Genomic DNA, 21,782 nt, shown 5'->3' with positions numbered 1-21,782 from the left:
CACTGCCCAGTGCTGTGAGCACCCCAAAGGCAGCAGGAGACAAAAACAACCCAGAGCACAGCCCAGGCAGAGTGAGATGTTCCCAGGAGAGCTGCTGGAGATCGTTGAGCAAATTAACTCTATTAACGCAAATGATGAGAGTCTGAGCTGTCTGAGTTCCTGTACCTTCTATCTGACAGAATTCATCTGGTGGCTGCTTGTAATAGCATGACCTTAATGGACTCATCAAGGGAGCAAGGCTGTATCTCTGGCTAAACATGGATTTGGGACCACACTGTGCTCTGGGCAGCTCCAGCAGGCTGCTGAGATTGAGAGACACACTGTGGTGTAACAGGGTTTGGGATCTGGCCCCTTCATCCCTCCAGGAGAGGCAATTTCAAGTGTCATCACCTCCTTGAAACTGTACAGCAGAAGAAATAAATTACTAAAGGGATTTGATTGTTCATTACTCTGCCGAGCTGCAAGGAAATGAAGCAGAACTAAAATTAAGGGCTGGGAGGCTGAGGAAATGTCAGATAACACTCCCCTTCTTCTCCAGGGCTCGTCTTCTCCCCCAAAACCAGGCTGGGGCACTGTCCATCCTGCTGCACTGAGCTGCAGGTTGCAGGAAGGCAGGGGGTGTCTGTGGGGTTGGCCAAGTGGGGTGGAGAGAGGCCAGGTGAGGTTTGGGCTGGGTTTGGACAGGTGGGTTAGAGGCAACGAGGTCATGTTTGCCCCATCTTTTACTAGAGTGGCACAGAGAAGAAAAACCAGCCCAGTAAGAGGTACCTTTAGTGGAGTTCCCACCTCAACAGCTCCTCTGCAGGAGCCTCCTCTCTGCTGGACCCCATGGGGTTAACACCCTGCTCCCACTGCTGCATCCAAACCCCATCCTGGGTAGTGGCCACTGGAAGCACAGCAAGGGGAGGTCACCAGGGGCTAAAGCCACATTCCAGACATGCCTTTGCAGCCAGTAGCTGCTTAAGCAGATGCTGTTTCACCAAGGATGGCTGTGGCTGCTGCTTCCTGCAGGAGGGCAGAGGGAGGAGGCTGGTCCCTGCCCTTGGTGAATGGCAAAGCAGTTGCCTTTGCTGGAATGTCTGTGAAATCTCCACTAATATCAAGCACATCCCTGTGTCCACTTCAAAGCAGGCACCCCAGGGAGGGGTGGACCCGCACACCACACTGCCAGGCTCTCCCAAAACCTCATCAGAGACAGGCCAGTGGTTTGCACAGCCCCTGAGTGCCAGCTGGCACTGGAAAAATTACAGAGGAGAGCAGAGTGGTCAGGCATCTTCAGAGGATGTGGTGATTGGAACCAGAACAGTGGGATACCCACGCTGGGAATGACCCAGGGGATACCCAGCTCTGGTTTTCAGAGGACAGGAATTAGAGAGAGGACATATCAGGTCACTCACAGAAGGGCTCAGCAGCTGAGAGGGATACCCACTCCTGGGAGGGGAGAAAGGACAAGGCAGAGAGGTCAGAGGCATTTGTTTGTTGAACCACCCTTGGGGACACTGGCTTTTGGCCCCATCAAACACACAATGTAAGCAGGACCCTCCCAGCACCCCTTTGCTGCAGGGAGATGCAGCAGCCCCTGTGGGAGGTGAGCACCCCATTTGGGGGGGCCCTGTGGCCCCAGCCTGTGCTGAGGGGGGGATTTCCAGGGAAAGGAGACAGTGCCAGGATCGAAGCCATGCCTTGGCACTCGCCTGTGTGGTGGCTGATTGTGTAAGTGAGAGTTACATCAACAAACACCCTGACAGGGAGAAGCTGTGACAGGCTCTAAAAATTCCATCTGACTTATATCAGGGCACAGAGGCAGAAGAGAAGCTCTGCCTTCATTTTGGTGTTTAACCTTTAGCTGGCTGTGTTGCAAAATGTGGAATATGTCAAGATTGTTTTAAGTCAGGATGTTCTCTGGTGTAAAATCTTCGTATACTTTCAAGCCTAATCACCAAGAAAGGAGACCTAATCAGTGGAACAGGCAGCAGCCAGCATGCCTTAGTCAAGGACATCTGGGAACTAACAAGTTTTAAGGATAGAGCAAATGAAGATGTTGTTGTGTGTCAGTAGAACAGAGGGCAGTGAGCATCCCTTACTCAAGGACCTCCTGGAACTATTAGGGAAGGAAGTATTAAATCAAGATGTTGATGTATGTCTATGTATACATTGCCAACTTGGCAAAAGACTCAAGGTCCGTGTGTCCTACAGCTGAACTATGCTCATTATAACACTAAAAAATATTAATGTATCCTTTATATAATCATAATACTAAAAAAGACCCTGCCCAGGTAAAGATCATGAGTAGAAGTTAGGTGGGGTTATGGAATTTGCGTGGAAATGACTAACTAATCCTAACAGAGGGGCTGTACCTGTTACTAACTCTGATTTCCTGTGTGTAAATAGTGGCATGAGAAGTCCAGTGGGTGTGCTGGGTTTGTGGGACACCACCAAGCACCCAGGCTCGGGCAACTCTGAAATAAATAATCAGTGTCCTTCTTGGGTGTGTAATTATCAGCTTGTTGCACACCAATTCTGTGGGCAACAGCTGCACCTCCAACTCCTGGGGTGGCACAAAACCAGAAGCAAGCAGGTCCAGAGAAATCTCTGTAGCTGGAGGAGTCTCTGGGAGGCAGGGATAAGGAGATCTGCTCCTTCAGCTCTGCTCTTGGGATGCTTTTGTCCCCAAGTGAAGCCCAGACACTCCTCCTGCTCAGAAACCCCTGCCAGCCACCTTAGCTGACCAAATCACTGCTCCCCCCTGTGCTGAGGTCCTCTCTTTCTCTCACCACATGAGCAGCACTTGGTAACAGAGCTGGGACTGGATCCTGGAGGGGGTTAAGTGGTGCTGCAATCCCCAAACCGACCACGGAACATGGGTTTGTGTTTGCACAGGGCAGGATCACCTCCTGGGTTTGTGTTTGCACAGGGCAGGGTCACCTCGCTGGGAAGCACTTCCACAGTTCTTGCACTTCCAGGTTCTTGCAGCCTGGCCACCTCCAGAAGGATCTGAGCTGGAGCAAGGTCTGAGGGGACTTAGGTGGGAGCAGAGTGAGGTGCTGTGCTCCCCTTCTGCTCTCCAGGCCAGGACCAAAGGCTGTGAAGATTTTAGACCCAGGAAATGCTGCTGCTGAAGAGGCAGGAGGGCACTTCAACCTCACACACTGAAGGTCCTGTGCCCCTGGCACAGCTTCTCCAGCAGTGTCCTTCCCTTCTTAATCCCTTTTATCCTCTGGATGCTTCACTGTCCCTGGAAGGGATTCACTTGATATACCCAGCAAAGGGAACTGCCACCAGAGAATCCTCTGCTCCCTCAGACTTCAGATCCCTTTCAAATCCCCAGGGCCTTGCTGTTCATCCTCCCCTTTGGCCTATCAGTTCCACCAGCTCTGGCTCTGGCTCTCCTGGGAGCAGCATCCCATTAACCCTTTGCAAAGGCAGGGAATCACGAGCCTGGGGAACCAGCTTGTGCCCGGGGGTGTGTGTGTGTTCCACTGGAGCGTGTCTCAAATTAGCCAATCCTGCTCTTTCTCAAATTAGCCAATCCTGCTCTTGTCTTTAAAACCGAACCGGGGATCTATTTGTTCTGCCAAGCTTTTCAGCTCGGTTTAATTTAGCTCTCTGTGAACTTGTCTCAGGCTCCCTGGAATGTGTCAGGTGGGGTGTATTATAAATATGCATCGTCTGAGCTCATTGTCTTGCTCAGCAGGAAGAAAAGAGTCCGGCAAGTGCTGACTCCTTGCAGTGGGTCAGGGTGACAATCCAGGGCAGGGACAGGCTTGCTTTGGGCTGGCATTGCTCTGGCACGGGGTGTTTTACACGTGCAGGCAGGGGAGCACCAAGGCAGCACTAACTCCAGCAGGGCTGGCTGCTGGAGGGGCTTCAGAGCTGCCAGCAGAGGAGAGAAGGATCCCAGTCCCTTCCCGTGGATTTGCAACGTGTCTGTGAACAAGGCAGCACGGGGCTGAGTGCCTGGGCCAGCCGGCCACGGAATAGGTGGGGATTTGCTCTGTGTGGGGAGGTGATAAATGGAAAGGGATCCCTGCTTTGGAGCTGGTTATGGATGCAGGCAGGTCTTGGAGCAAAACGTTTATCAGAGGTGTTGTGTGTTGCTGTGCTGGTTTTCTGTGAAGCAATGAGGGATCAGGTTGAATTTAGGAGGGGGCAAAGACAGGAGGAGAGTGTGCAGATCTCCTTGAGCAAATTGGCTTCACTCAGAAGTATTGGCTTCACTGCAGTAAAACATCCCAGAGACTGACCCAGCTTCCAGATTTACCTGGGGGGGGCAGGTTGGGGCATCAGCAATCAGATGGGGCTCAGGCTCTCCTTGGGGCAGCTGAATTCATGGCAGACAGTCAGAACAGAAAAAAGCCAATCTCAGTGTGAGACCCAGTCCCCTCACCCAAATGAAGCCTTCCTGCCTGCCCAGACTCCTTCCCACAGACCTGCTCAGGCTGGATGGCACTGTGCACACGCTGCAGGGAGGGCAGAATTAGCTGTCTGATCCCAGCTTTACAAAGTCAATCCCAGGCAGGCACAGACTCTTGCTGGGGATGTAACACATCCCTCCCTCAAGCCTTGATCCCAAAAACAGCCAGGCTGCTTCACGATGCAAATGTCCCAACCACACAAGCAGCTCTGAGGGAAGAGACCTCACTTCCAAAAGTGTGACAGACACAGTCTCTCCTTTCACAAATTCCTCCACATCCCTCCCTCCTTACCAAGAGCAAGTGACTCATTTCCTCTGCTCTGCCGTACCCTTGTCTGGATGTTTTCCAGTTGATCCATCTCTGCCTCACTGCAAGTTGCCTTTGGGAGCATCTCTCTTGCTCTCCTGTAAGTTGGTTCTCCCGAGCCTTTGTTGTCCCTCAGTTTTTATTGACTGCTGCTCTGGGCAGCTGCACTGTGTCTCCCCTGGGCTCTGCTCCCGTGGATGCCTCTGTCCCTTTGTCTCTCTGCCGTGCAACCCTCCCCTGGCTCTTGGCAGTGACTCACAGCCCTCACAGACAGAGCCATCAGCCCCGAGGCTGTTTGGACAAGGGGTTTGTCAGAGCCAGTGCCATTAAACTCTGCTCAGTTGTGAGCTGTGGCTGAGCCTGATGCATCCCATAGGGATACACATCCATGCCCATCCATTCCTCGCTTCTTTGGGAACAACTGGCAGCATTGGAATGCTGGGTGTGATTTAACTGAGCTCTGGGAGTGGTGAATTACAGTATCAGCACCTCACAAAATGCTTTAATTGATCCAGTTGGTACAAAGACCTTCAGCTGTTAGCAGTTACTTTTGGAAAGCCAGACACACGCACCATCAGGTGACTGGCAAGGATGCTTTGCAGAGAGATAACCACTTTTCCTCCTTTCCTGTGTCTGCCTCCATCTCCAGAAGAGCCGTGGGAGAACAAAGTAACGAACAAAACAGCTCTGAAAGAGACTGGGGGTGGGACGCCCTTCTTTTCTCCTTAATTGTAATACTGTGAATTAATTCAGTTTTGCAGCAGGAACGAGGAGTTTCCCAGCAGCCCTTAGACATCCAGATAAGGCTGAGCTGTTTGTTCAGCCCCTTTGGGTTCTCTCTGGTACCTGCCTCACTGCCAACTGCTTCACACCAACTTTTTTTTTTTGGAGAGTTTTAAATTATTCAAGCGTGACACAGAGCACGGGGGTTTGCATTCTTAATTGGCAAAGCCTTTTCCCACTCCTGTCTGGAGGCCCCTGAGCTGTCCTGCCAATTTATTCTGATCCTGATTCACAAGCCTTGCAAACATCTTCCCAGGGCTGCCCCAAAGCCCTGTCAGTGTAACCGAATCCTCATCTGCCAGTTCTCATCATCTCCTGGGGCTTTTCCTGGTGTTCTCCTGTTTGACTTATAACACCCCTTCTTGCAGCCACCCTGCCCTCCAAAAAAGCCCTGTTGGTGCCCTCCAAACCATCAGACACAGCTCTTCCCCAGGAAGGGGAGATTGAGGGATATAGATGAAAAATGGTTTTAAAAAGGGGGAAAAAAATAGAGAGGGAAGAGCAAGCAGAAAGGAAGGTTTCTCTCTACTACTCATTTTATTCTTCTATCCTCTGCACTTTCTTGCTCTCTCAGGACCTTCTTCTCTCATTTATCTTCCTTGTCTCCTGGTGTTTCCTGTTATTGTCAGCAATTATCCCTGGCACCTCTCACAGCTTCCAGCCTGGACTCCTGCAAAGCCATGACCAACCCTTTGCAGGGTGGGTGGCTCGGGCTGTCCTGCACACATGAGGGGCAGGGTTTGCTGTCCCAGGGCTGTGTCAGGGTTTGGGACTTGCCCCTGCAGTGTCACCCAGCCCTGGCTGAGGCAGCTGGGTGGGCACTGACACCAGGATGTTCATACCCCAGTCCTGAGAGCCTGGCAAGAAGGAGGGACCCTGATAGACCCCAAATTTCTCCTTGTCCTCCTTCATTCTTTCACTCTCCTTGTCCCCTTACTGTCTTTACCCAGTGCCCTGTGCTTACCTCTCCCTCTTCTTCAAAACGATGACTGTATTTTCCCCTCTCTTTGCCCCTTCCTGCTGTTACACAGGTCCCTGTCCAAATTCCCGGAGATTCATTTTATTTATTTATTTCCCTCTTTCTCCTTCCACCCCCTTCCCCCGCACACATACAGACAAATTTACAGCAGCAGCAGAAGGCTGATGTTCTCTGCTCCATCCCGAGAGCCATTAGGGGCCAATTCACCTCGGGAATGCCCCAGCCAAAGGGACTGGGAGATTCTTTACTGTCTGAATGGGACTGCAACATGTCAGCCCTGTGCCCGAGCAGGGCTGTGAGAGAGCTGTCTCAAGGCAGAAATATTATTTTCGAGACAATGTGGCTTTTGGAGGAGGGAAGAGGAAGAAAAGTGGCTGCCACTGCTGAGGATTTTGGGGGAGCAGCGAGTTCTGGCGACTGCAGCATCACACACACAGCTCCGAGCTCTCAATTAAGGACCAGCGTGGGATGCTGCCCCGTGGGTGCTCTGGGGTGCCATGGTTTGGCAAGAGAAAGCCGGGTTTGCCCGGGAAAGGGTGGAGAATCGGTGTCCAAACAATTCCCAGGGTAAATTGCTCTCCGGCAGCGCTGTCCCAGCGTGGTGCCGGCAGCCCCAGCGGTTTGTACCGACACAGCCAACACGGCAGGGCTCTGCTCTGCAGGCTGGTATTGACCTGGGAGGGGATGTTCCCTGGCACATGTTTACACACCTCACTCCACTCCTGGATGGCAGCTGCAAATCTGAGAGGTGAGGAAGGCTGGTGGCCAGATGAGACCTGGGAATAGGCTGCTGGCAAAGCTCCAGCGCCGGGATTTCAGGATCTGAGTGCTGAATCCACGGGTGTGAGGTGGGAGGAAGAGGCAGATGCTTACCCTGAAAAGCCCTGTGTACATTGTCCTACGTGGTTTAGGAGCGTGTGCAGATGTTTTATGACCACACTTAACTTGGTTTTATTCCTTTGCACGTGTAAAGTGGGTATAATTTAGTGGCCTCGGGGCCAGGTGGTTTAGGGGAGATCCTGGCTGACACTACGGTACCCAAAGCCATAATTATCACAAATAAGGGCCGTATAGTCCAGCATCTGGTCTCTAAGAGCAGCCAGTACCCAGGGCATTAAGAGAAGTACGAAAATTAAATGTGGTAGACAAGTTTTGCAAAGCACCTTGTTCCCTCACCCCTGTCATGCTCCCCTCCCCTGAATTTCTTTTCCTCCTCCTCCTCCTCCTCCTCCTTCTTCCTCCATTCCAATTATCTCCTCCTTTCATCACTGCCGGAGTTGTAAGTACAAAGTACCAATTAGCTAGTTTTCAAGTTTAATTAGGTTGGAAGGTAGAGCAAATTAAATCCTTTTATCGCGGGTTTCAAAGCGCTTTCCCATCAGGCCCATGGGATGGGTTGCCTTTGAATGAGGTCCATGTTGGTCACCCAGGAGCTGGCCCAGGTCACAGAGCTCTCCAGCCATGGGGCAAGCAGGAGATGAAATGCAGGATGAGATATGTTTCCCCTTTACCCCTAAATCCTGCACTCAGGACATCTTTTTAGGAAAGCTTTAGGGGTGCACATGCCTCTGCTCCATCTCAATGAATTGCTCCTTAGCTCTCCTAAGGTCTACTTGAACAAGGCTCTCCTTCATTCCAGGCAGTGCCAGGAATTCAGTGAACACACTTTGACAAAGCCCAGCAGAAGGCTTTCAAAAACAGTTAAGCAATATCAAGTAGCAGGTCCACTTGAGTGCTTGGAAGCACCTTTGTTCCCTAAACCCTTCTTTCTTCCAGGGCTGAACAAAGGCTGAATAAGAGATCCAGGAATAACCACCTGATTTAAGGGGAAATTGCAGAGTGGATTAAGGAAGGGGTTAACTCTTGGGGACACAGTGGGCTGCAGTTGTAGCCACAGATTCTGTTCCTGCTGAGCTCTGAGGGCTGTGTTTCATCACGACCTGTCTCCCTCCATGGGGCGAGTTGGCATCCCTGGAATCCCTGCCTTTGCTGGTCCTTGTGCTGCCCTACTGATGCTCTGACCCTCTCCCCTGTGCTGCCCTGTGTGTTGCAGACAAGCCACTACCTCAGAGTGCCCCGGGAGGCATCATTGGCATCGTGGGAGGCGTCGTGGCAGCCGCTCTCATCCTCGGCGTGGCCGTCACCGTCATCGTCGTCTACCGGCGGCAGCAGAAGAACCGCACGGGCACAGACCACGACCTGTGAGTGACCCCACGCCCCCAGAGCCACAGCCCACGGGTGGTGCAGGTGCTCTGGGGTGGGAGAGAGCACCTCTGGTCCTCCCATTACCTGCACACAAGTTAAAATTGGCAGTGAGCCGATTTTTTCCTGGTGTCTCTGCCGGGTCTGCCACCCCCTGGCTCACTGCTCTGATTCTCTTCCCTTCACTGGGGCTCCCTCGTGCTTTCCATCCTTCTCTCTCCTGTTTTTTGAGTTCTTACCATGAGCTTTAACTGGAAACTGAAGCACAGTGATGTTCACCCAGATGCTGTAGCATAGCTGCAGCTCAGTGCCCCTCTCACCTCCATGGGTAGAAGAGGATCCTGTTTTCTTTCTTTCTCAGTGAAATGGCTTCAGGCTCTTGAATTGGGCTGGATGACATTCTGTCATCAGAGATGTCACCCTGAGCACCTCTGAATGTATCCCAAAGGGTCTGGAAAGGATTCACATCCACTCAGCATTCTGGTTTTGCACGTAGGGTGGCATGAACTCTGGCAATAGCAGAGAGAGAGGACATCACAGGGGCTCCTCTTTGACAGGTACTTGCTTTGCTCTGCCCTGCACCACACAGCTCAGACCCCAGGCAGGGAATTGTGTGGTGTGGAGGTCAGTTTATGCAGCATGAACCTCTTCAGAAACATTTAGCCTGGGCTTTTCTGAAAAGCTCTGTCTTGTCACCAGCCCTTCACCAGAGCACCCCCTCCTTCCCTTCCCACTCTTCCCACCAGCTCCCTCCTCTCCTACCTCACAGGGGAGGGAAAGCCCAAGGCCCAGAGGTTGCTTTTATCTTCCACAACCCCCCAGCTCATTGTTGTTACACCTTGGGCACATTTTGTGCTCCATTTAATCCCATTTGAGAGAGGGCACCGGAGGAGAGCGGCAGAAGGGAGGGAAGAGGAGTGGGGAGAGCAGGAGCACAGACAGAAAAGGCACACAAACAAAAAAAACCCCAGCACCATGAGGTGAAATTGCATCAACAGCACTGGCTTGTGATGGAGATGCTTTCTGACAATCCACTTCCCACAATGGCCCTCCACCAGGCTCGGGGAAGAGCCACTTTACCAGAGAATAGAAACACAACAGTGCCCTGCTCTGCTGAGGTGCTGCCTCTATTGTGGAAGCTGATCCAAAAGGTAATAGAATTTCTTTTCTATACAGCCACAAAGTCAATGTTTTACAGAGCCTCAGGGAGCTCTTTCACCCTCCCCTTCACCCATAAGTCTGGTCCCACGCTGGAATCCACTGGGCTGCCAAGAGAAGTCGCCCATCTCCATCAGATCTGGTGGAGAGGAGGGAGGGGGGACCCGGCTAATTAGTGGATCAGAGTTTTAATAAGTTTTGTAAAAGGATTAGACACATCTGTGCATGTGAACAGAATGTGCAGAGACAGTCTCTAGGCTGGGATTACCGTGGCTGCCAATCCCTTTGCTCTGGGGCAAGAGCTGATCCCCTGACTGGGGGTCAGGGATGAATGTCCCTGCGTGGCACAGTGTGTCTGGGAGCAGGATCCAAAGTCCTGCTGGGAAGCCTGTGGCAGGTAAGCTGCCAAACTGGGGTTGGCATAACCTTGCTAGCACTTCCCAGTACCTTACAGCCATAAAAATAACTCACCTCCCGTGGGATGATTTTTGAGCCATTCCGAAGCTGGGTATCCCAGCTGCACCCTCGGGATCTGCAATCCGACATGGAGATTTGCTTGGAACAGGAACAGAATGCTAGCAGGGAGTTTATTTCTATTAACAATTCTAATTGGGGTGAGGAAAAGGGCACAGGGGAGTTCCTGAGAGTAATCTATATGATTATATTGGCAGTTTGGTGACAAACACAATCAAAGCCTTGGTGCAGGGCACATCAAAGCAGCAGATCCCTCTCCCTTGTTCTCTAATCATCAGACACTTCTTTCCCTGCAGAATTGACTTGCCTCCATCCCACAAACCTGCCCCTCCACCAAAGAGGAAACAGGAGATGAAAAGCCACCTGACTCCAGAAGATATCCAGGTATGCCTCCCCAGCCTTCCTCTGGCGAGGAAAGCGGATCCCAGGCAGTGTCCACAGTACCTAAATGTTGGAAAATGGGGGTTCCAGGAGCAAAGAAGTCCATGGCCTGAGTTTGAGGGGCAGAAAGTAAGGACTTCTCAAGGCCAGGTTGGAAAGGGCTGTGAACAACCTGGTCTAGTGGAAGGTGTCCCTGCCCATGGCTGGGGGTTGGAAATAAATTATCTTTAAGGTTTTCCAACCCAAACCATTCTGTGATTCTCTGATTCTGTGATTCCCTGATTCTGTGACTTGTCCCCCCAGAAATCCCAGAGTTTGGCACTCGTTGAAAGCTGTAATTTGGATTCTGCTCAGTCCCTTTTGTGGGTGTTGAGTTCCAAAGGGGTTGGTGTTCAGGTGGGCTCTTGGGTGTGAGGACTTTTGAGCATCTCCCCCCACTCTGAACGGCACAAGTGTTAGTGAGGGGTGTGAGAATGAGACAAAGAGAAGAGGAGGCAAATAATGTGGTGGGAGCAAGGGAGGAGGTGAGATGCTCTGCCCTTCGTGGTGTTCCCTGAACAGACATTGCCACAAGCTGTGACAGGAGGACAGACCTTGCCCTTCTCACCTCTCTTCTCTCTCCTCTATTACAGGTTGTTCACTTGGACAACATGAAACATGAGGAGGAGATCCAGAAGCTCCCCTTGCAGACTCCATACTATGACATGGCAGCCCCTGAGCCCTCTCCCTACACTGACAAACTGGTAAGGACCCTGCCAGACAGGGTGCTGATGGTGCTGCCTGGCCTCACCCTCACCCCCAGCCTCTCTGCCTTGCACACTGCATCTCTCACCCTAAAAATTAAAAGACCCCCAAGAGCAGCTTCTCAGCCCAGGATTATCCTGTGCTGGAGGAAGGCAACCTCCACACTGATCAGCCCACCTCTGAGACCCACCTCTGCCCCTTTGCCCAGGTCCTAGAGCTGTGCCTTTATGGCTCATTCCTCAGTAGAACACCCCTGTTAACTCCAAATCCTTTACCCACATATGACACCTACGCCTACAAGCCCACCCTGGCCACTCTTCACCTCCTGCAAGGAGCCCCTGTTAGAGTTTGCAGCTGAAGGAAGCAGCAGGGAGAGCTTCACAAAGCAATTATCTGCAGGGCAGAGCGTGCCAGTGTCTGGCTCTCATTTGACAACAAGTTCTTTAAACCCCTTTTTTTTTTTGTGTGTGTGTGTGTGTGTGGATTTGTTCAGCCTCAGATGGGGAGATGCTAATGTGAGGCAGCAGCAGCAGTGAGATTAAGGGTCAGGAAGAGATATTAGCAGCCACGTGGGAAAGGCAGGCTTGCAAGGAGGGAGGCTGAAGGAGGAAATGTCAGATGCAAAGGCAAGTAAGATGAGAGTCCTTTTTGGATGAGAAAACAGAAAACCACTGGGCCTCAGACAATATCCTCTCCCTCCCTCACCCCGTGGCATGGGGCTGTTTCCCCCTTGATCCATGGGGGACAAGACATCCCCATGTAAACGCTGCAGGTCTCTCCCAAATTCTTCCTCCACAAGGGATGGTTCAGAGCACTGCACACCCAGCCTGGTGCTCCAGCAACGTGAGCCCATTTGTTTGAGAAGGCTGTGCAAATACCAGCCCACACCGGAGTAATATTTTATGAACATAACTCATTATAACCCAGTTCATCCTGCTATGACCCTTTAATGGGTGTTCCTGTGCAGATAATGGAAGGACAGGGCCCAGTGACCTTTAGCTGGCAGAAGTCTGCAGCGAGACAGATGCCGAGGGCGTTGGAAATCAGAAGGCACAGCTCTGTGCTGGGCTGTGTGCATGTGATCCCATTTCCCTCATCCCAGCTGAGCGTGGCCCATGGCCCCAAAGAAAAACTTCCCCTTGGAGCACTCCCTCAGTCCTGGGTCTTTCTAATCCTTGCTGAGTTTTGAATGAAACACAGGGTGCTAAAGCAAGGCAGCTGCTGGGAGAGCATCTGAGGGCTGGATTTCAGGCAGGCAGGAGGATGGAGGAGCTCATTTTGGGAAATAATGAGCAGTCAGTTAATTAAGTGGCAGAGTTAGTGATGTGAGATGGGGCCTGATGGGTAGCTGCTCTGTAACCATGGGAACAGAGTTTGCTGCTCTCAATCCTGGCCTGAGAAGATGCATTTCCATGTCCCAAGCCTGGCACTCCCTGCTCCCCACCCGTGGATTCAGCCAGGAGGTGACGGAGTGTGGAGCTCTCATTTCATCTGGCCCATGAAGGGCTCGCTTTGCAGTGGTGATGTGGGGTCTGGGGGACTCAAACACTGCTGCCACAGCTCTGCCTGCTCTTGGCACGGGTCTGGCACAGCTGTGGGTTGGCCCTGTCCCCTGATCATTCCCAATGATCAGGTGCAATGGGTGTCACACTCCCCCATCACGTACCTGCTCCGTGCCCTGGCTCTGCGCCCCAGGAGGAGCGAGCTGAGGCTTGCTCCCATTCCTTGCTAAATCACCGTGTCCTTTGGGCAGGCAACAGGCTATTCAAGTTTGGGACTGGCAGGGGGGAGAAGGGTGTTGCTTTGCAGCCAAGGAGTGCTGATTTTGCTGGATTTCTCCCAGGCAGCACAGCCAGGCCGGGTGGGCACCGTGTCGCCCAGCCTCGCTTTGCAGAGGAGCCAGCTCCTGCCCTCCTCCCTGATGGGAAAAAAGTGACCTGCATCACTTTTTCCACCCCTAAAGCATTGCAGGGGCCTCCTGCTCATGTCACACTAGGGTTCTGAGGGGTCTCTGGGATAGCACTGGTGTGGAAAACCCCAGGGAACAGCAGCAGGGAGAGTGGTGGTTACCAAAACCAGCACTCCCAGCTCAGTCCCAGCAACCCTGTGCCATGGGATGGAGCCAGACCTGCCTGATCCTTCACCTGGGAGGTGGGTCAGTTGGAGGATGAGAAGGGAAGCACATCCCTTCAGCTTCACCTGGTCTCTGCCAACCTCACTCTGCTACAGCCCTGCTCCCACCGTGTTCAGACACAGCTACTCCGGAGTATCTGTGGTTCTGGGTTGCTTTAGAGGGGAAGGCACAGCAGAAAGGCAGGATATTCTTGTTCTGCTTGTACTTCATCTGCAGATTTGACTTGGGAGGGGAGTGAAGAAGATGAGAGTTGAAGGGAATGGATTCTGCAGGAAAATGGGGTGGGTGCATTCAGCTTTAAATGAATTGTGCAAAACCTCGTAATTTGGGATAAACTAGATTTATCACAAGGCAGCATGAAAGCCACTGCCTGGGGTTGACAATTTCACAGCACTAGAATGGGAGTCAGAAAATGATTAGAGATGGCAAAGAGCGAGGGAGGGGGAAATGGGAGAGGTGCCAGAGACAAAATAAAGGAGGCAGGTGGAGGAGGAACCTCCAAAGAGGGTGTGCAGGGATGTGTGTGTGGACATGTGCTGGCAGGGGACCAGGGGAAGGGAGAGGTTGGGGCATGTCTGCAGGGCCAGGATACCTGAAGAAGGGAGCAGGGGGGAGCCCTGTGTCAGAACTGGGAAGGAATATGGACATTTAGGAGTTGCAGACCGTGGGAAAGCTGAAGTGGAGCCGACAGCAGCAAAATGCCCGAGGACAGTGGAGTGGACAACTGAGAAGTGGGCATAGGGATGGAGGGGTTGCCTGCAGCGTTTGTCTCCGAGCTCTTGTGGGGTGACAGAGTTGGTTTATGGGAGGTATCAAAGCAGGAGTGAAGGGAGGGAAGGGTGAGTGTGCCTCAGGTGTGTGGGTGACAGCGGGTGTGCTCTGGGTGCATGTGAGCAGCAACATGAGGAGGGAGCTGGGGCTACCAGTGCATGGAGGAGCAGAGCCATGATTAGTGTAGGTGTCAGCAGGCCCCATTTGCACAGGTGGAGGGGAAAGTTTCATTGCTGCAGACAGCAGAATAATTCCTCTCAGTTTGCAGGGCAATTACCGGGGTGCCGATGCCGATGATTTACACACAGCGCTTGTGTGAGGCAGTACCAGACCTTGTATACAAGTCACATTATTGATATTGTAATAAATTCTGCTCCAAACGAGCAGCAGGGAGAAGGAGAAAGCCCAGCAGTGGGAGAAACTCCATGGAGAAAACACCTCCTGTGGGAAGGAAGCACTATTTTGGAGAGGAGTGAGGCAAAGTAGGCAGGAAAAGGTAAAACTTAGTCCGCCTTTCTCTGAGACTGAGATACAGAGTTCAGGGGGAAGGGGTTTGCAGGGCCTGGGTTTAGGTTTGAGGCTGGAGTTGGCATTACTAATTTTCCTAAATGCCCATAGTCTGGGTCCAGACACGAAGCAGAGAGGCCACAGGATGCACAGCTCTCGTGCCAACAACTTGCCACTGCCATCTGCTCACCAAGGGCAGGACAGAGGTGACCTCGAGCCTCCTGCTCCCCCAGCATCCAGCTTGGGAAGCATGGAAATGCTGCTGCAGCCCTGTTCCCCATTCCCCTCATGGGGAATCAGGGAGCCAAGCCCTGGCACAGCAGGCAGAGACAGTCACTCACTGAATAACCCCTTCCAGCAACAGGCACTCAACCAGCTCATTACAGGGCTATAAACTTCTGAAAATGGCTCTGCCACAGCTGGTAGGTGGCTGAGGACACTTCCAAACAAAGAGGAGAGAAACACTTTCAAATTAAACACCTTTTGCATAATTACCATGTGATGCAGCCATTTTGGAAAGGGGAGAGAGAAACTGGAAAGCTGTTTCATTTGGAAGAGAAAATGCTCTCCTCTCAGAGAGGCTTAGCAGATGCCTGGCTAATACTGGCACAGAAAACAGCTCTAAAAGTGAGTATTAAAGAAATTCCACAGGGCAAGTAGCCAGAGTCCCCCTCACACCTTGGCTATTGGCACCAAGGCTCCTCCTGGTGATCCACATTCCCCACTGAGCCCTGAGCTCTCCGGGCCATCCTGCCTTCCAGGGCTCTCCCATTATTATTGTTTGCAAAGCATGAAAGATGGCTGGGTAGGAATGATCAGACAAATTGGATAATATTCCATTCATGCAGCTCTTGCTGATAAGCCTGCTTAGTAAAGGAATACCCATAAATATTTCCATGCCAAAGAGGGATGCTTTTAGCCTCTATTAGTCGTTATTACAATGACAAAATCATGCTGCATAGTTAATCTGCAGTAGCAAGCTGTGCAGTCAAGCCTTGTGTTCAGTGTGGCACTTAAGGGCCCTACAGTCCCCACACTGGGGTAAAACAACACTGTTGGCCAAGCAGTGCCATTTCCTTATGGCAGTGCCCCTGGAGCTGTGGCTTTGAGGTCATTCCCTCCAGGTATCTCCTTCCCAAGGCCCAGAATTCAAGGTTTTCAGTCCTGCCCCCCCAGCCCTGCATGTGCCCCCACTGTGCTGCAGTGAACCCCTGGGGCAAAACAGGCAGCTCAGGTACCTGAGAAGGCTTGAATTCACTGAATCACCCCCCAGCTAAGGAAAATGCTGATCCTAGAGGGGTTGGATGGGAGATCAGAGCAGTGAGGTGCTGCCCTAGTAAAAGGGGAGTGCTGCCAAGCCAGGCTTAGTCGCTCAGCTCTGTGGTGAATCTGGGGAGCAGTGCCTTTGGGACTTCTGCTTTGATTTGGGATTTTACCTTACTGATTTATTCATTACCTCCCTACCTCCCTCTTTTTTAACTCTTTTTTTCTTCCCCCCCCCCCCCCCCCCCTCCCCTTCTTCCCCCCCCCCCCTCCACACGCCCCCTCTCCCCTCTCGCTCACTCGACCGCACGGACCCTCCGTCCCGTTCTCACTCCCCACTCCGACCCCGACTCCTCCCTCCTGTGTCCCCCCACTGCCTTGCTGCTCTCTTCTCTCCAGAACTCTGGCAACAAGGACTGTGATGTCCAGTATGCAGAGCTGGACACGTCCGCTCTGGCCTCGTCACCCAGCCCTCGGACCTCCATCCATGCTGGCGGAGACCTAGTCGAGTATGCAACCATCCAGCCCAACTTACGCTAGCGCATGTCACTCTAGGCCCTTTCCCCTCAGATTCTGGCCTCAAGGTACACAACTGCACTCTGCCTTCCTCACTGCACCCCTCAAAGTCATCTCTCTCCCCCCCTGCATCTCCTCCACCCCTCTGGAGTGGTCCCCACCACTCCCGGTCTGTCCCCCTCCTCCTCTCCCGCTCCCGCCTCCCGCGCGCTGCCTGCTCTCCGTGCTACCCTGATTTTTGGGGGTGCTGACAGGAATGCCTTGCCTTGCCTTGCCTCTGTGCATGCTCTTTGCAGTGTTTTCCTTTGCTTTCTACAGTGGGAGAGGGGGAAAGTGTTAATTCCTTCATTTCAGGGCAGGGTTTGCCCCCATTGCTGCATCAGCGTGGCTGGAGGCACAGGGAGAGATGAGGTGGGCACAGCTCCTGGTCTGGGATTCAGTTCAGGGAATTTTTGCAGCAGCAGTACCAGGATTCTAGTACCTAGTTCTGCAGGAGTCAAAAATCCTCCTAGAAATGTTAAGAGGTGTTTTCCAAGTTAGTCAGTGCAAGAAGGATGGGGGGGGGGGAAGGAAAAAGGACTGATTGAAAGGAAAATTAAAAAAGGAGAGTTCTGTGTGCATGGAAGTAACTATAGATAAGCTGGAGCATATGTGCATGTGTGAAAGAACAAGGTGGGAGAGGATGTGAGAGAATATGGGAACACGTAAAGGTTCCTGCATCTGAAAGACTCAGTGAATAAGAGACAGTCAGAGAGGGACTGTGTATGTGACAGTAACAGAGCTGCTGTTGTGTGAGGATGGTGCAAGGCAGCGTGTTTGGATGTTTGGGAGAGAGGGGGAAAGGTTATTTTCTTTGGTGCTCTCCTTCTCAAAATTAGAGACCAGACCTGACTTTGCTCTCCTGTTTTTTGCATCAGTGTCACCGAGCTCAGGTCCTGTGGCAGGGAGGGATTAGGACTCAGTCTGAATTTAAACCTGTGAATGATTGTTCTGATCCATCTCTGGCTGCCAGTGACCCTTTGAGTGGTGTTTTTTTAGTGGAAAGAGGCATCTTCAGCTTTTCTTACATTCCCTTGCCCTAAAATCACACCTACTAAAGCCACCAGGTCTCTGTCTAAAAGGGAGACATCTCTCCTCTCCCAGACCATGGGAAATTTGCTGGATGGTTCCAAGAGCTGTTGGCCAAGGAAATGACATTGGTACCCCCTTCCTTGGCTACAACTCTTCCTCACTCCTGTGTATTCCCAAAGCTGTGGTGATTCCAGCTTCTGTCTCACTTCTTCCCTTTTATTTTGCTGCTTTTTCAAGGGCAGGAAGGGGCTGTGGGTTTAAAGGGGCTACAGGGGGTACCCAGTGAAGAGGTGCAGGGAAGGGTGAGGAGAAAGGAAGACAGCAAATGGAGGGCTGAGGTGCTGAGGTGCTTTGCAGCTGCCTGAATCCCTCCCAGGTCGCCCCAGGTGGGTAAGAGGAGGCTCACAGAGAAGCAGCAGCCTGAGGATGGAGAGGGATGGCTCAGAGGAGATAAAGCTCAGGGGAATTGGATCCTTGGGAAGGAGGGAAGTAGCTCCATGCAGGAAGATAAGCAGGGGGGAAATGGCATTTTCAAGAAGTCCCCTTGGCCATCCCTGTTGCTCAGTGACTCCCTGAGGACTGGGAACCCCTGGGCTGGCAGGTGGGTGAGGGTGAAGCACAAACCCCCAGGTGGAAGGTGTGCAGTGGGAGAGTTCAGTCTGCCTTTTATCCCTGTGGTCCCTGGTTTTCCCGTGTTGGAAGCAGCCCTGTAGTCCCCTTGCTGTAGGAAAAGCCTTCCTAGGTAAGTGTCTGCAGCAGCCCTGGCCCGGACCAGAACCATAACCTCTCTCTTGTGGTGTCTCACCCACTCCTGCTCCCAGAATGAGGATCAAGGTCTTCGTAGACGTAACGAGCGAGAGTGGACAGTAAGTTTTGGATGGGTTTGGTTTTCCTTTTCTCCATTTGGGTCGTGGGGTCTGTCTGTCACCTGGGGCTGAGCAGCTCCCAGGCACCTGCCAGCCTCCTCTGGATGAGAGGACGAGAATTCCACCCTCCCTTCACCTCCAATTCCCAGCAGATCCTTGGGCTGTGCTGGAGGAGCTGCTCCCGCTGCTCCAAACAAGGCAAGAGCTCCCTAATCCATCTTGGGAGGTCTCGCCTTGTCCTCCCCGGGGTGGGGAATTTTATTGTCAGCAAAAGGACAGTAATCCTCCAAATCCAAATTTGGAAATCCTCCCAGTTTCTCTGAAGTAAAAATAAAGCCAGTCATATGGTGCTTTGAAGGTGTAATCTCGGCCGCCACGAAATCTCCCCGCTAAGACACACCACAGATCAGGGTAATTTCATTTTTTTTTGATGCTTCTTTAATTATTTCCTCCCCCCTTCACCTCCCCGCACTCCAGTTCTCAGTTTTGCTTGGGAATTTCTTGTCCCTGTTGCAGCAGGAATATCTGAAAACCAAAAGACTCGCGCCAAAGAACCCAAAAAATCGGTGAGCAGGGTGAAAATTCCCCTTTCCAAATTGCGGGGGAAATAAAGCAAAGAACTAAGGTGGCTCCTTATTAGTTTCCCCAATTTAAACAGCAGCTCTGCCTTGACTCCAGAAGGACAGAGAGGAGGATTTGGGAGAGAAACAGCAAGGAGGGCAATGTTTCAGATTGTTGCTGGTGTAAGTTGCTGTAGGAACACAGAACAGGTAGGTGCTGGAGGCAGAAGAGAAGGACAGAAGCATGCTGTGGGAAGGAATGCAACTTTATGAGCAAGTTTTCTGCATAACTAATACTTGCATGTGTCTGGGTGCATCCCTCATCACAGGTCCTTGCCGTGTGTTTTGGGAATTTCAGCTTTCCTCATGTTCATCCTTTTTGTTTTCTGAGCTCAGGGGTGAGTCCCTCTGTCCCAGGGGTGAGTCCCTCTGTCCCGCTTGCCCTCGGTTTTATGCTCACAAAGATCCTGAGAGCAAGCTCAGGACCACTGGTTCCTGCTCATCCCTGGGACAGGAATGTTTGTTCTTTGCTCAGGACAGAGATTATTCAAGATAAAGCATCAAACAGAGCAGGGACATGCCCAGAGACACCTAAAGTTGTGGCCATGCTTGGAAGATGAAAAACAGCTCAAAACCAGCAAGCAGGGAGTTTAGAACCAGGGAGGAGAGGATGTGAGGCTCCCAGTGATGAAATGCTTCTTATTTTTGGTTCCCAGTGTATTTTATATCTCCCAACACCTACATCCTCCCCACTGAATGGTCCACAGTGACAACAGTCTTATGTTGCTGTCACTCAACAGAACTTTTTTCTGGCCACCAGCCTGTGCTGCATCCCAAAATTCCAAATCAGCTGATGGAGAGGGTCAGGGTGGTGGCAGCCCAAAGTCTGAAGAGTTTCAAGCAGCAGGGACTTTTCCCAGCCAGGGAACAGGCTCACACATTCCATAAGTGCAGGAATGTGCCCTGGGTTTGGCCCAGCAGAGAAAACCAGTGTCTGCCCAGCTCTCAATACTCTCCAGATTTCCCAAAAACTGCAGCAGAGAAATCCTCAGGATGTTGAGAAGGAGCTTTTCACTTTTAGACCAGTAGAAACGCCATTATTTCAAGATGATTGAAAGTACAAGATATGGTCACCTGCTGCACTCATGGTTTTACCCAAAGAGATGATCTGCAAATAGAAGAAAAGATGGAATCAGGTGTATGGGGGGTGGAGAAGGGTTGAGAGTAAGACATGGCAGGAATGAAAGCTCTCTAATTCATTCAAATAAAGCCTGTTTAAAGGTAATCTGCCAGGCTGTCTGAAATGGATAGATTGCTGACATCCCCTTTAATCAAGCTCTTGAAAATAAAACTGAGAGGGGAGGATGTAACCCAGATAATGAAGGATTGTATGGAGTCATGCTGGAGACAAAGGCAAGTGGGAGAAGTCAGGTGGGGGAAGGTGGTAGAATCGTGTGCCAGTTCAATTTAATTAGTTCATTATCCCTAATTTAATTTCAAACTTCGTTAAAGATAAATTAGATTGGGGAAAATTCACAGTGGGACCGGGGAAGGAAGTCAAAGGGCATGGGCTGCTAAATATGTTAAAAAAAACACCAGGCTGATTTTGTTCTCTTCCCTTTTGCTACTTAGAAATGAGATCAGGGAACAAAGCAGGAGCAATGCAAATCCTGTCTTCACCTGCTGAGGAAAGGTGAGAGGAGACAGGGAAGTCTCTTCCTTTGACCCTGACATCCTTCACAAAACACTGACCAGAAAGAAAAGGAGAATTTGTTTGGACTCACCTGGGCAAGCAGAAGTGTGGACAAAATTGCACTTAGTGTCTTTTAGCAATACTTTATGGATGTCTGTCTCCTGCCCACATGGACTGGGAGACAAGCAGAAAGAATTATGCTTTACTGACCCAGAATATTGTCACAGCAGCCCATAAAATAGGATCTCACAATCCCTTTTGTTTAATTTAGAGTTACCTGCTCACACCCAGCTCAACTTACACATCACTTTCTGTTAACTGAGAATCTCTTTCCCGTGAGACCTTTCTAAGACACAGTAACATCAAATCCTGTGCTTTTCTGTTGCATGCCCAAAAACCATCTAAACCTTCCCTTCCATTAACAGATAACAGATTACAAACCTTGCTAAGAAAACCCCTTGCCTGCTGTGTCTTACTAAATTGCCATAATTAAGACAACTTCCCTTTCAGCTTGGCTTTACCCAGACAGTTAATGACCCCTGTAAAGCAGGAGGAGAGCGTGGCTATTACTTTTTTTCCCCCCTTGCAGGTATGGAAAGGAGTTCTGTTGTGTCTGAGATTTCTGGAGGGTAGATTATACAGACTTTGCACCCCCTCCCATGCTGGCTCACACCCTCCCTGGCTGTTACCCCTTCTTTGTGCCTTTTGAGCAGCTGGTGCCATCAGAAGAAGAGCAAACAGGGGTCTGAGGCTAAGGTGGAGTTAGTGAAGGTCCCTCATGGCCCCTGGCTTGGGTTCCTCCAGTTGAACAGCTCTAATGCTGCACAGCATTCACTTTTCACTTTTTACCACCTTTTCACTTTGCACTTTGAGGCCAGAAGTGGCCAAACCCTCCTGAGGCAGCTGTGGGAATGGCCCACCCGGATTTATGATACCAACAGAGCAATTCTAACACACAA

At 51.4% G+C, this 21,782-nt stretch overlaps 1 protein-coding gene across 2 annotated transcripts in view; it reads left to right on the top strand.

Annotated features, from left to right (window-relative positions):
• NECTIN1 (nectin cell adhesion molecule 1) overlaps positions 1–21,782 on the top strand; it is a 97,054-nt gene that overhangs the window by 69,943 nt on the left and 5,329 nt on the right. Inside the window, exons 6-9 of one of the 2 annotated variants that reach the window (XM_027655536.1) lie at positions 8,537–8,684; positions 10,614–10,701; positions 11,331–11,441; positions 16,517–16,701. In XM_027655536.1, the coding sequence (XP_027511337.1) occupies positions 8,537–8,684; positions 10,614–10,701; positions 11,331–11,441; positions 16,517–16,657 (488 nt within the window). In that variant the 3' untranslated portion in view covers positions 16,658–16,701. The remainder of the gene's footprint in view (positions 1–8,536; positions 8,685–10,613; positions 10,702–11,330; positions 11,442–16,516; positions 16,702–21,782) is intronic. The other variant, XM_027655534.1, reaches the window with a different exon arrangement.

The sequence above is a fragment of the Corapipo altera genome, unplaced genomic scaffold, assembly GCF_003945725.1.
Source record: "Corapipo altera isolate COAL_440 unplaced genomic scaffold, ASM394572v1 71, whole genome shotgun sequence".
NCBI classification, from domain to species: Eukaryota; Metazoa; Chordata; class Aves; order Passeriformes; family Pipridae; genus Corapipo; species Corapipo altera.
The sequence above is the reverse complement of the archived record's forward strand: the minus strand, read 5'-3'. Positions and strand labels throughout refer to the sequence as shown.